The sequence below is a fragment of the Taeniopygia guttata genome, chromosome 1 (genome assembly GCF_048771995.1).
Source record: "Taeniopygia guttata chromosome 1, bTaeGut7.mat, whole genome shotgun sequence".
NCBI lineage: Eukaryota > Metazoa > Chordata > Aves > Passeriformes > Estrildidae > Taeniopygia > Taeniopygia guttata.
The window spans coordinates 84,501,148-84,515,533 of record NC_133024.1 but is presented as its reverse complement, the minus strand read 5'-3'; the positions used below and the strand labels follow the sequence as shown (position 1 = coordinate 84,515,533).

Here is a 14,386-nt window from a genome sequence, read left to right as displayed (position 1 = left end):
TGAGGCATGGTTGCCATTGACAGATGAAAGAAGCATGAAACACAAACAATTCAGACATTTACTTAGCAATACTATCAATACTATACTATTTTACCCATTTTAACAAGATTCCAGATGACTAAATTATCAGTCAGTCTATTTAAATCTGTTCAAAAAATTATTCCTTGATTAATTTAGCTGATGCTAAACCACAATTACAGATGAGCTCAAGGCTGGATATATTTCTCCTCAGCCTAAATAAATTATATGATTGTCTAAATAAAATTTAAAAATCACCCCCAAAAGTGCTATCTGCCAAATCCTTCTGTTTCTCCTGTCAATATAGGTGCCAAGTATGTATTCTGTAAAATCACAGATGAATCGCTGTACCAATCTAGAGCTCAGTACTATATATATGCACAAAAGAAAATGTAACTGCCTTATTAATAAGGTCACAGACTTCTACAGAAACATGCAAATAATAAAGAAATCACTGGAAAACTGCAGGTAACCAGGACAGAAGCAGCTGCATGCAGCATCAAGAGCAACATGTTTGACCACATTTCAGGAAGAAATCCCCAAACCTTGACTGCATTTAAGATAATAAGTTATTAATGAAAATTACCAACTAGGAAAGATTTCAAACATTCTGACTAGGTTTAACACACAGGCTTTTTACAGAACTTTAGTGATACAATACTACTAAGATTAAACATAAAAAATTGTGATATTAACTTAAAATCGCCCTTCCTGATGTCAATGTATGCACAGCTTCTGCACAAAACAAGTACTTCAGAACTGAAGTGCTAGACCCACTGGTACTACTCAGCACTTGATGCACCTCACTGTTAATAATGGCTGGTTAAATTGCAGTTTCAATGCAGTTACTTCAAAAGGGAAAATGTTCTGAAAGTGACTACTGAGGTCTATATTACTCAGCAATAAGACCTCTGCTTCTTTCTTTTCACCCATTAAGATCTCATCATCCTAGAGAAGAAAATACATCTTACAAGGAAAACAATTACTTTGATGTCTGCCAGAGCCTTCAAATGCCCCAGTATGTTTCAAGGAAACGAAAACAAACAAAAAACAAACTGAGGAGAAAGGTTTCTGTGGCACTTTGAGATGGATGTGGAAAGAAAAAGCATCATGAGCAATACCATTAAAACAATTACTGTGTAACAGGGAAGAGCTCTAGTCTAAGCTAAGGGAAGTGTTCTAGTCTCTCACATTTTTGCACGTAGACTTACAAAATTCTGCCTCTCTCCATGCACATCTGAAAATAAGTGTTTTTTTTAAATCTTGTCTTTCATATTTCAGCCATTAGTATAGAGGTTTCAAGAAAAATCACCCAAATCCCCTCAAAGCAACAGCATTTTAATACAACTTGGAACAGTAAATTATTTCAGAGACAAATGCAAAAATTCATGTTTTGACCATTCCTCACCTTCAATCATTACAGACCTTCAGATTTAGAGTGTGAAATATTGTAATTTGTAAGCAGGTTAAGTATTTGTATATGTAAAAGCTGAATTTTTACACCTGAGCTGTGGCCATCAACATACACACCCTTCCAGCTCACACATCTAGTTTGAATAAAGTTATATAATGTATAAACACTTATACGTTAACAAAACATTTTATCATCTTAAAAAAAAAAACAAAAACCAAACTCCACTTTAATCAGGGCATGTCTGAGATGCCAGTAGATAAAGCTGAGCTTAGACTGGCCTCTAACAGTTAACTTCTGAAGGACTCAAATTTTTTTTGCTCTTAGTTTTTAGCTACCAATTACTTCTCAAACTTTGCCATGCCTACAATAAGTCCGTTTGTACAAACACTTATTTTGACTTGTGGGTGGAGGACTCTGACTCAAGTCCTCTGAAACTCAATTAGAAACAGAAGGTCCGATGGAAGGTTGTATTTTTAATTTTTTTTAATCAAGTGTGGAAGCAAACAATATGGTGTACAACAGCACTAGAATACAGCAGTATTAGAATTTCATAGAATATCCTTAGTTGGAAGTGACCCACAATGATCATCCAAAGTTCAACTTCTGGCCCTGCACAGAATCATCACCAAGAATCACACAATGTGCCTAACAAACACTTTTTGAACTCGGGCCTGGTGCTGTGACCACTTCCTTGGGGAGCCTGTTCCAGTGCCCAACCACCCTCTGAATAAAGAACTTCCTAGTATCTAACCTAAACTCTTCACTGACAGTTTCTTGCCATTCCCTCAGATCCTGTCACCACAGAGAAGAGATCAGTGTCTGCCCCCTGCTTCCCCTCATCAGGAAGCTGTAGACCATGATGAGGTCTCCCCTCAGTGTCCCTCTCCAGGCTGAACAGCCCAAGTGGACTCAGCCACCCCTCATACGGCTTCTCCTCAAGGCCCCTTCACCATTTCTGTAGCCCTCCTTCAGATGCTAACAGCTTTGTATCTTCCTCATATTGTAATATCCAATACTCAAGGTGAGGCTGCCCCAGTGCAGAACACAGTGGGACAATCCTCTCCCTTGCCCAGGTGGTGATGCTGTGCCTGATGCACTCCAGAGCATGGCTGGCCCTCCTGGCTGGCAGTGCACTGCTGGCTCAGGTTCAATTTGCCACTGACCAGGACCCTCTGGGGGCCTCTCTGTGATGCAGGTCCCAGGAGCACTTGTATTTGTTGAACTTCATGTCATCGGTGGTTTAACCCTCTAATTTGATGAGGTCTCTCTGCACAACCAGGCTGCCTTCCAGGGAGTCAAAACACCTCTCATTTAGCATCACTAGCAAACCTACTCAGTATACCTTCGAGACCTGCGTCCAAGTAATTTATGAAGATGTTGAGGAGGGGCAAGGCTGGAGCCCTGTGGAACTCCACTAGTAACAGGTCACCAGTCTGATGTCATCCCATTTACTGAAACCCTGTGTGCCTGGCCTGTGAGCCAGTTGTCCACCCCTCACATTATGTATTTATCCACCTGTGTTCTGGACATTTTATTCAGAAGGATACTGTGAGAGACAGTATTGAAAGCTTTATGGAAATCCAAAAAGATTCCATCAACTGGCTTCCCTTGCTCAACTAGATGGGTTACCTTGTCATAAAAAGAAAATAGGTTTGACATGAACCAACTGGCTATGACTGATGTCTGTGGTGTCCTTCAGGTGTTTCTCAGTAACTCCCAGAATAATCTTGTCTGTAATTTTACCAGGCACTGATGTGAGATTGACAGTCCTGTAGTTTTCAGGGTCATTCTTCCTGCCCTTCTTGAATATAGGACTGACATCGGTCAGTGTCCAGTTGACTGAGATGGCTCCAGATTCCCAATATCATTGAAAAATCTTTTAGAGAGGCCTTGCAGTGACATCAGCCATCTCTTTGAGTATTCTTATAAGAGTTCCATAAGTCCCCATAAACTTACAGGGATCCAGCTGAATCCTCCCCCCTCTCCCTGGCTGCTACTCTATAGACTTTTCACATTACCTCAGACAAATTATTTAGGTAAATAAATAAAATACATAAATTTATGTATGTAAGTGAGGATACAGACCTCAGAAAGTAGAATAGAATTTACCAAGCCTTCACAAGAGCTACCCTTACTGAGGTTCATCGATAAGAGGACTTAGAACAGAAAATGCTGTCCTGAGTAAGTCAGTATGTGATTTTTAGACACTCCATACCACATTCCCACTGGTGTACTTCTGGTATTATCACTGTTCATTGCCAAAAGTGCACATTTCCTATTTCAACATTATTCATCAAAAGAACTTGTATCATACTCTCTGTACTGTCCAAAAGTGAAACTCTTTCTACATTCCCCTGCTCATTTAGTATGCTGAAAACTGAAGCTCTTGGCCTGAGGCATTAAAATGGGTTCATCAAGCAAAGTAACATAAAACCACTCTCTATTCTTAGCTCATGCTATACCCGTGAAGACCGCAGCTCTCTTTAAGTTCTATAAAGGGATCTGGTCAAGAGCAACTAGTCCCTTAGAAAACCCAAGGCCTAGTTCACGTCCATGAGCTGTGTGTACAGTTACTACTGTAGCTCAGGCTGTAGTGACTGACTCGCATATACATTTCCAAATACTCATTGTTGTTGCACATCCAACTATGAAACTGCACCGGTGTGGCTGAAGTTGTAAACATTTCACAGGCATATTCTTATGACTGAAGGATAACTTCCCACTCAGTGGGCCTTGTATAACCTCCTCAAGCAATATGCACTGCTTCAGTGAGGAAGAGAGGCACCTAAAATAGACACCCAATTTCTTTCGTTGAAGTCCAACGATTTCACAAGCACAGTTTTCTGTTCAAAATGAAATTAGCATTCACTGACTTATTTTTTCTGTAGCTACTACAAACTAATTGCTTTTAGGCTTTCTCTGTGTTCTTTAGCTAATAAAAAGTCAGATAATAAGTACTTTGCATTTGTAGTTTAAGTGGTGCTAAAATTGTGGAGTATCATGAGAAACATGAACAACCAAGCCAAAGGTGAACTGGGCTGCATTTTCTGTAGTAATTTTTGAATGGCTAAAACCTGTAAAAAACAGGGATTGAGTGTACGGGTTCAAAAGTTCCTATGAAACAGAATGTAATTTGCATTTCTCAAATACCTTAAACTAAATACAGGAGAAATACCATGTAAAGGATTCTCTTGCAACAGAGAAAATCAGAAGTTTAAACATTAAAGGAATTTTTAAAATATTTGAAGCATGTAATAATTTAAAGTTCACCTACAAAACATTTACATTCAAGTTTACATTTACATTCAAAACGTGCCTGAAATTTAAAATATCTGCCTAACTGCATCATTTTTGCTTGTAAGTTTACCTAAATTTTAGAAATACACATGGATGTTTCATACTTGTCTGGAAATGCCAACACGAATGGTTTTTGCTTAGGACACAATAACTGTTATATTATTATTTTCAAATAAATCTCACGTCGGACAGGAGTGTTGATCTGGAGGGCAGAAAGGGATCTGGACAGGATCTGGATAGGCCAAAGCCAACAGCATGAAGTTCAACAAGGTGAAGTGTCAGGTCCTGCATTTGGATTACAACAACCCTGTGCAGTGCTACAGGCTAGAGCAGAGTGGCTGGATAGCTGCCCAGTGGAAAAGGACCTGGGTGTGCTGGTCCACAGCTGCTGAACATGAGCCAGTGTGTGCCCAGGCAGCCAAGAAGGCCAGTGGTGACCTGGCCTGTATCAGAAATAGTGTGGCCAGCAGGATGAGGCTGTGATCTCCTTGTTCTTGGACCTTGAATCCCATCTCCAGTTTTGGACCACTCACTGCAAGGAAGACATTGAGATGCTGGAGTGTGTTCAGAATAGGGCAATGAAGCTGGTGAAGAGTCTGGAGCACAAGTCTTAGGAAGACCAGCTGAGGGAGCTAGAAGTGTTCAGCCAGGACAAAAGGAGGTTGAAAAGTGACCCAATCACTTTCTACAGCCACCTGAAAGGAGGGCGCACCCAGGTGAGGGTTGGTCTCTATTCCCAGGCAACCAGTGAGAGGACAAGAGGAAAATGGTATCAAGCTGTACCAGGGGAAGTTCAGGCTGGACATCAGAAAAAAATTTCTTCACTGAAAGGGCTGTCAAGCTTTGGAATGGGCAGCCCATAGAGGTGGTGGAGTCACCATCCCTGCCTGGAATTGTTCAAGAAACAAGTGGACACGGTGCTCAGTGCGATGGTCTAGTTGATAAGGTGGTAATTGGTCAAGGGTTGGACTCCATGATCTTGAAGTTCTTTTCCAGCCTTGATGATTCTATGATTGCTCCAAGACAGCTGGTTTTATTAAATGGAAATCTACAACAGCCTGTTTTATAATGGCTAATAGGAACTTAGAAGTGCCTAAATGTTCATAAGCATTTTCTTAAAAAACAAATTAAAAAAAAAAAAAAGCAAGCATTAATACGTATGGCAACCCAGGAAACAGTTTTTTAGTACTAATCGCAAAACAACTTTCAACAAATGTGTTTACAGAGGCATAAAGAGATACACCTGTAGCAGTTATAATACTACACTATGGAAACAAGATAACCAGCATATCAAAAACTGTTAAAGAAGGTGCTGCAGATGATCATCTTTGTGAAGTTAAATATTGCTTCGTGCAAGTTTCAGCTTCAAACCTTGCACGCTGGTTTTCCTGCTTCTGTTTAGTTAAGAGTAAGATGAGCAGTGCTAGAAAAGACAGGCTTCCAGTAATAGCACTGCCCACGCAGAGCCTTTTCAAGAGCCCTGCACACCAAACTGCCAAACAGTCCACCCACAGCTGGAGCCCAGCCCTTTGTTCCAGCAGTACTGTAACACCTTTTGCCTGCCTCAGCCTCTGGCATCACAGCAAATGTGCATCTGGCAAATGTGCATGTGCATGGAGCTCACACTTTCCAAACTCCATTCTTTCCAGTGTGGTGGACCCCAATAGCAAGGGTGGATTGTGAGCTCTGCTTGGACCATACTTAACCCAAGGGACCTCCCTTCCCACTGTGTATTCTAGATCCAGAATGCCTCTGGGAACATCATGTGCTGACAAAAGCATGGCACTTCCTCATAAAGGGCCACCCTGAGAACTGAAAGTCTGTCCTGGCTATATGGAGCAATGCAGGAAGACAGAGAAAGGGAGCAAAGAACACAGTCAGCAACTATCTTGCAATCTTGTCTTGGAAAAACTGCCTTGTTACAGTCATATTAAAAAAAAAAAAGAGAAGAGTTTCAAAATTGTCAAGAGTCCCATCCTCAAAAGTAGAGAGAAGGAAAGATGAATGCACAGAAAGCCGTGTGAAGACAGCCATACCTTTGCCTTGATAAAAAAAGGTAAGAAAAACAGAGAGTGAAAACACATGAACATGTAAGAAGCTATTGTTAAACAATCAAGTTATGTGATTTAGTGCTAAAGAGGTTTTAAGAAAGCAATACTAATCAAAGCTGAAAGTCAATGGAGATGTGTGACAGGAGCAGTCAGAAAATGCTGACCTTATAAATTCTAAGATAAAAGACTCCTAACTTTGAGCTAGCACCAAGATATTCATCACAGGAGACCCAGAATTTGAAAAGGCTGGGATAAGCAAGACTTACATATAGAAGATTTTGCTGTGTAAGAATCTGAATATTTTCTTTAAATTTCTTTTTTTTTTATTCACACACGTGAAACATATGACTATGCTCTTAGATGAAGCTTTGCAATTCAAAACATGGAAATAAATAAAGCAATTATATCAGTCAACCAGAGCAAACCCAACCATTCACTGTGCAAACAAAAAACCACTTGCTTTAGTCCCTGCATTTACTAACAAATTTTGGGCATGTAAATAACACAGTAACTATTTTAGCAACACAGGAAGCTTGTAGGTCACAACTCTACCACTTAACCTTGCCACCTTATGTGGCAAGAGCAGCTATGCAGGATTGCAAAAATTCTCTGTAGTACGTATAGTACACAGCACATTGTGATACAGTTTCAAGAACATTTAGTTTTGCAAATATACTGTATAACTACTAGTCAAATATGTGAATTCCTACAGCTTGACTGGTTCACATTTATTTTAGACGGATAGCTAAAATTTATGAAGTCAGGGCCACTCTGATCACTGGTCTACATAAAAAATAAAAAGTATTCAGCTATAACACATAAAGGCTTACTTTGTAAATTTTTAAATGTTTGGTTATAAGGAGAAGAATCATCAAGCTTCTAGAAGGATAAAAGCTTTACTGCCTTTTCCTTCTGATTTATGCTAGGTTCTTTAAGCCTTTGTTTCACACCAGTCTAGGTGAGTGCTGCTGATACATCTTTGCTTAAAATGCATAAAAACCAGTATTCCAAATGGTAACATCCAGAGTGGACTACAGCCAGCCTGCAGCCTATTTCCTCTGTTTGGCTAGGCCAGGGAACTAAAGGAACAATAAATCACAATGCAGCATGGACCACTACTGGAGCAGGAATAAGAGACCATGGCAGGGCTTTTGCCCTGTGACCTCTAATGCAAAAACACTCAAGAGTCCACGCACCAACAGGAAGAGTCACCTTTCAGGCCAGGGTCCCCGCAACCTTCACTGCATTCCTAAGAAAGCAGCTGGACAGCACTTCTGTAGCAGATGGTATGAGTGAGGGAAAAGAAATCTGTCATACCAGGAGAACTGCTTCTTCTAGTGCAAGAAAAGGCTTCACTGCAGTGAATTGCTAATAACACATCAGAAAAACTCTTACTGTTTCCTCCTCCTCATTTTTTAGGTTCACAGCCCAATGTACTGGGGGGCTCACCACAGTTTTGCTCCTCCTTAAGTCATGCAGCTACAGCAGAAAAGTCCTTGAGCAATTCACACTATGTCACTAGCCTGCAAAACATCCTGAAAATGGCACCCAGCCCATGGCATGTACAACACTAGACCGCTTGGGGGGAAGGCGTGAAGGAGACAGTTTAAGGTCAGAGAAGAAGTTTGTGGCAGAAGACAAATGAACCCAGATCCTTTGAAGCCTCAGACAACACACCAACTACTGGGCTACATTCCCTCTATTATTTTGGAACTTGTGCTGTTATCCAGAAGAGCAGTTTGTGGTTTGTTTCCCTGTTTGAGTACTATGACAGGACAGTTTGAATCGCTAGAAAAGAATTTTGTTTCCTAACTCACAGAAGAATAAAGTCTCAAAAAACTTTTTTGTTTCAAACAGTCCTCTAAATTCCTGCAACCCCTTTGAATTTTGAATTGAATGTTTCAGTCCACCACAATCTTGATTTTAGTTCATCTTGGCTTCTAACCTAACAAAGACAGACAAAAAGTTTCAGACCTGTCATCAAGATGTTCTGTGAATACCGTTTAGTGAAAGAGAGCTAGCTTTCTGTTTCTAGAAGTAACTGGCATATAAATTTACCAAATCAAGTCAAAATTTCTTTTTCTTAGTTCAACAATCCATCTGCCACAAGAGATACCAGCAGGTATTGTGTCTTAGTACTGAAGTGTCTTCAAACGCATGTAAGATGTTAGTGAATGACAGAAATTATATCCCTTCTGTCAAGTCTGAATATAGGCTATAAGCTTTCTGACACTGTATTATGCTACCATCTACTGGTTCACGTTAAATTAAACCTCTGAACCTTCCCTCCAACTCATACACACCCTACAAAAAAAAAACAACCAAAACCCAAAAAAACCCAGTTTCTACAGATTCTTAAAATTGCAAAATATTAATTTGAAATTTTTTAAGGTAATTTCCCAGTTCTACTCAGCTTTTGTCTTCTTTTTACTAAGCAGATGCAAGAGTGACTGTTATATATGTTCAGAACATTTTTAATCAAGATAAACCAAACTCATCCACTCATTTACTTACATTCGGCTAGTTTCAATGTTCTCAGAGTGCGGTTCTCCTGGTGATCTGCAAAACCAGATAGAAAACCTTAAGCACTGCTTGTTCTTTTTAGTCATTACAATATGAAGTTATGAAAGATGGAATGTGATAACTGCATTATTGCCACTAAAATCATCAACTTTTTGATACTTGCAGATTTAATTTATCAAACTCTAGAATACAGTTTATTACATAAAACATGATAGTATAATAAAGCCAAATTTCCCTAAGAAGGAGAGCGCTTTTCCCCCACGCTTATGCAATAGGAGCCATTAGGGAAGAGATCTGCTGAAAGAACTTCCGCATTCAGGCTGCACAGTGCTCCAGTTCTGGGCTAATTCTTCATAACCACTTCTGTAACCAAAATGTGTACTCAAAGATTATCAGTGATCAACTGCAACCAACAAATTCTCTACAGAACTGGACTCTAAGAAATAGCAGCGCAGAAACAGGGTCCAAAAGGATATCAAAACAAATATTGCACCTCTCTCCACCTGAATTCATGGAGCTAATCTCACAGACAGCTTTCTGTTTTCTTCAATCCAGCCAAGACATCAGCCAGCAATATTCAGAATTAAGTGTTATTGCCTAGCACAAGCAGCACCTGTGTTTAGCTTGGCAACTCCATTGACTTAATTTGCAGACTAATTCAAGGGGTATAGCTCCATATTAACTTAAAGTAGACTAAATTATAGTTATTTAGCTCCTCCTTATTTCCATCTTCCTTAAGAGAGCAGTAATTCAACTGCTAACATTTTTTCAGACAGTATTTATTATTTTTTTTCTCTCTTTGAGGTAGAACTTCCCCCTAGCCAGTGAGTTTGTCCAGATAAGCCAGAAGATAAAGCAGTACAAATGCAGCAGTTTTGATTCCCATCATCTTAGGATGCCTTGAAAGCAGACCTTATGGAACCTTTGCTTGGGAACAACCTCTGCTACAGTTGACCAGAACTGCCATGCTGGAAATACTTTGCAAGGAGTGGAAACAAAGCACGACCACTACAGTAAAACTCTGCAGCTTAGATGAACAAAAATGCCTTTCATGACAGCTCTCTAAAAACAGAAGTGAGCTAAAATCTGCAAACACAACTACCTTTTTAGGTTTCACCAGAGTCTGCTGGGAGACTTCAGTTAGGACAGCTAAGCAGACTTTCCCATAGCTTTACAGGGAAAAAAAAATCTTTATTTATAGGAATGCAATTTCTAAATTTCTCTATTTATTATATAGCTATCTATAATATTATAAACGCTATTGGAAATCTCTACATGTAACCTGATACATTCCTTTTTTTCCTTTTTCATTGTGCTATTTTACTGAATGGTCTCTGCTACTAAAGCTTGGACTGCTTTCCAAACTCTCTACTAAAATTTTAGTTCCTTTTCTGAAATACCAGATCTTAACTTTTTGGATTCTACTAAACAGACCCAGTGCCTAGAAGGCATTTCTGGAAGATAACTTATAATTCCGAGGTTAGATGGATACTGTGTGGTGACAGATGATGCAGAACAGGAAATTATTTGTTTGTACTTCACTAACTTATAAAATTTAACAGACACTAGGGACAGAATTCTGAACTTCCTATCCAACTAACATTATACTCATAATTAAAATGTAAACCCTTTAACTGGAAAATAACATAAAAACTGCCCAATCTCAAAATTTGGCCTCTATTTATTACCTCCAAATTATGCTTCCCTTACTCATTAAATTCAGGATTGACAAGGCAGTTGCTGACAAAAATAATGCTCACAGCAAAACAAATAAGAATTTCCCTTTAACTTCTGTGACCAAAGCAAGCCTCTAAATGCTTAGTGAAAAGAATCTCAATTTTTTTCCCCACTCATTCACCTGAGCACATAACTGTTAGAAGCTGGAATAGTAGAAAGACACATGTTTATATTCATACTGGTTAGCTCTTCCATTTACTTCCATGACTTCAAAAAACGGTAGCAAAATGTCTGGACATTTAATGCTTTGCTTTTTTAATTCTAGTATTGGGGCATACAACACACTGAGGCTTTGGGAAAGAGTAGTGCTTTTAGTTGCTATGAAAATGCAAAGGAAATAGTCGTGTTAAAAGAAAAACATCAAGAATACTTAAAGCCTTTCAGCCCTTAAAATAAACAGCAGTATGAAGAATTATAGAAAAAGGGCAGACTGGCATCTGCATGTAAAAAAAGCAGCCTGGTGATCTGCAGTACAGACATGAAAACAGCTAGCAGTATATCCAAAATCTTTTTCTATTCTCACTATTTGTGAGACTGTTATTAGGGCTATAAAGAGACAATACAGTTCAGTATATGTTACTCGAAAAAAAAAAAAAAAGGTTGCATCTATAAGTTAAACAATGTAAGAAAAAAAATACCATCTAGCTGTGTCAAAAAAGGTTTGGTCCTCTAAGGTAAGTGGTTCTGTAGAACACAGGGTGAAAATTCCTTCAGCTTATTGTTTTCTAAAACATGAACAGACCTACTATAACTATGAATTGCAGAACTACTAATGGACGTATTAACTCGATTTTAAAAGGTTTCAAATGACAACATAAGCACCTAATAAAATGAGCTTTCAATACTCAGTAAAATGAAGTGGAAGATCAATCTAATTACAGGAATTGTACTTGTTTGCTGAGAAGATATTTATTTTGCAATACCCAATTGTTTATAAACAAGATACCTTGTTATTTCCTGTGAGCAGGCAACATTATTGAAAAAGAACTATATAGTATGGCAAGACGTCCTTTCATCATGCTTAAAATCTGAAACAAGAGTTCTGTTCAGAGAAAATCTCAGAGCAAATGCTCTTAAAAATTTCAGCTTTGATTTAGATTGTAGATACTGATCACAAGACACCAGCTAATCTGAATACTGCAGTATGAGCTCGCAAATTCAAATGGTGGCTCATTTCCAGTAACACAGGGAGCAACTTCTCCATTCTACAAGCCACTCCTTTTACCTCCAGTGTACCTCTCTAGATGAGAAAAGTAACGAATGGTATGCAAGCTTATACACACTTTTAACATCATCAAGCCTCCCAGATAAGTACTTCAAAACAAAAACTGAACACGTGCTTGGAAAAGTATGCTAAACAATTTACACAGAAATTCAGTATGACAGTAAAAACTACCAGAGACTTTTAAGTGATAGTATTGTTCTTAAGAGGGATATCATGGAGCATCACAGTGCTTGCTTGTATTTTAAAAAGCAGGCAAGGACAAACTAAGCGAGCTTTGAAATCACTGTCAGCAAGAGTATAAGTCAACTTTGCCAGCTTAAACAAACAATGTAACAATATTATTTATAAAACTAACTTCAAGCCGTACAAATTAAATACCTTAAAATAAACATTACAGTAGAAAAACTCCTGAGAAACAACCTGATATGCTTTATGCTTACCTTTTACAAGCTGTGGCCATTCGGTGACATCAGGGTGATCACAATTTTGAGTCACTGATCTAAACAGAGTTGTCGCACCAGTCCTGTATCACACGCTGGGCTAAGCATAAGCTTAACAATTCTAAACAAGTAAAAATAATGTAGTTAAAAGTTCTTAAAAATATTCAGCCAATTCTCTAAATACAAAAAAAAAAAAAAAAAAAAAAAAAAAAAAGAAAAATATTGATGCTAAGCATTGCTTTATCAGCAAGATTAAGACTTACATTCAATTTTGCATGGTATTTTAGCTTCTAGAGTAACTCGCTACAGTACAATCAACTGGTAAACTTGAAAATTCAGCAACTTATTTTTAGACTTTCTAAAATACTGAAAGCCATACACATCTCTTGGACCAGTGCAAAACACCCAATGTCAAGACAAGCATTCGAGGATCTGGAAGCGTGTGCATAAATATGAACTGTAATTTCTAACTACAATAAAATTCTGGTAGATGTGTTGCTGCTACAACTCGATTAACATTGTTTCTTAGCAAGGCTCTGTTCCCAGGGGAGCAACAAGTAACCAGAACTTGGTTGTGTGCCTCTCCCCAAAAAGAAGTAAGCTATAGATACCTCAAAGTTTCAGAGGAGCAACCTTTGCTCTCTATGGCAAATCTTTTAGGTTCTTTGCTCCATTTATATCATGTGTCCTATCTTCTCTCCCTTAAATTTTCAAAAGTATATTTTACCTGTCAATTGTTTCCCGTGATCTGGCTCCACTGGTATAAATTGAAGGGTTGGTCCTTTACTTTGTCACGCAGGTGGCAGCCAATGATCACTCAGCAATACTCGTGCCCAGAGCGCACTGGGACCACCCCAGCTGATTACTTCCATGGCTGAAAAGGAACCAGTTAGTCTCTTACCTACTGCTGTTATCTACTCTGAACTAAAGTTAATGGATAAAATATTTCCAAGCATAATCCTCATCACTCAATTCATCCCATCTCTCTCCCGCCCAAGCTCCTAAGTGCCCTGGAGAAAGCCAGAAAAGAAAAAAGGCCTCTGAAGGAGAATCAGATGACAAATAGTATTCACTTTCTGCTAATAAAAAGTTTTGATAAAAATTGCAATGTTAATATTGTATTTAGTAAATAAAAAGTCATCTTACTTTCTCTTAAAGCAGTAGCTATGGAGACAGACCTCTGTATAGTATCCTGAGAAGTTTATTCCTGTGATAACCCAGATGAAACCCTGCATTTGCAGGTTGCCATGCAGCAAAAGCCTCACACAGAATGAAGGTGCACAAAGCTATTGAGGGCACAACCGCAGCTCTCTGCAACACGTGCAGACATAATAATCTGGTGCAAATACTAAGAGAGCACATCAGACAGCTTTAAATATTTATTAAAAACCATTTATTTATTTCTTTACTGCACCTTTTGTGCTTCAGTCCAACCTATTACACAAGTATTGCAGTAAGATCTTAGCAAGGCTCAGGATTTTCTAAAGTTAGTCAGAAAAGCTGCCCAGTTTTGCCAGTCTACTACAATTTGCCATTCTGCCACAAACTCTGCACAGAACAAAATTTGGCTTACTTTCAGAATGATGCTCATTAGTTTTATCATTCATTGAGGTAGGTAAAATGTCATCTGTTGATTTTAACATCAGTAATACTTGAGTGTTCTCACTGTAACACAAGTGCA

The 14,386-nt window shown here is 38.7% G+C and overlaps 1 protein-coding gene across 7 annotated transcripts in view; it reads right to left on the bottom strand.

Moving 5' to 3' along the window:
• UBE3A (ubiquitin protein ligase E3A) overlaps positions 1-14,386 on the bottom strand; it is a 53,621-nt gene that overhangs the window by 22,704 nt on the left and 16,531 nt on the right. For 3 of the 7 annotated variants that reach the window (XM_030277891.4, XM_012569608.5, XM_030277905.4), the window contains 3 exons: positions 13,433-13,579; positions 12,706-12,826; positions 9,295-9,339 (listed from right to left, as the gene is read on the bottom strand). The exons of 2 other annotated variants lie outside the window; for them this stretch is intronic. In XM_030277891.4, the coding sequence (XP_030133751.1) occupies positions 9,295-9,339; positions 12,706-12,725 (65 nt within the window). In that variant the 5' untranslated portion in view covers positions 12,726-12,826; positions 13,433-13,579. The remainder of the gene's footprint in view (positions 1-9,294; positions 9,340-12,705; positions 12,827-13,432; positions 13,580-14,386) is intronic. 2 more of the 7 variants (XM_012569609.5, XM_030277912.4) reach the window with 1 other exon arrangement.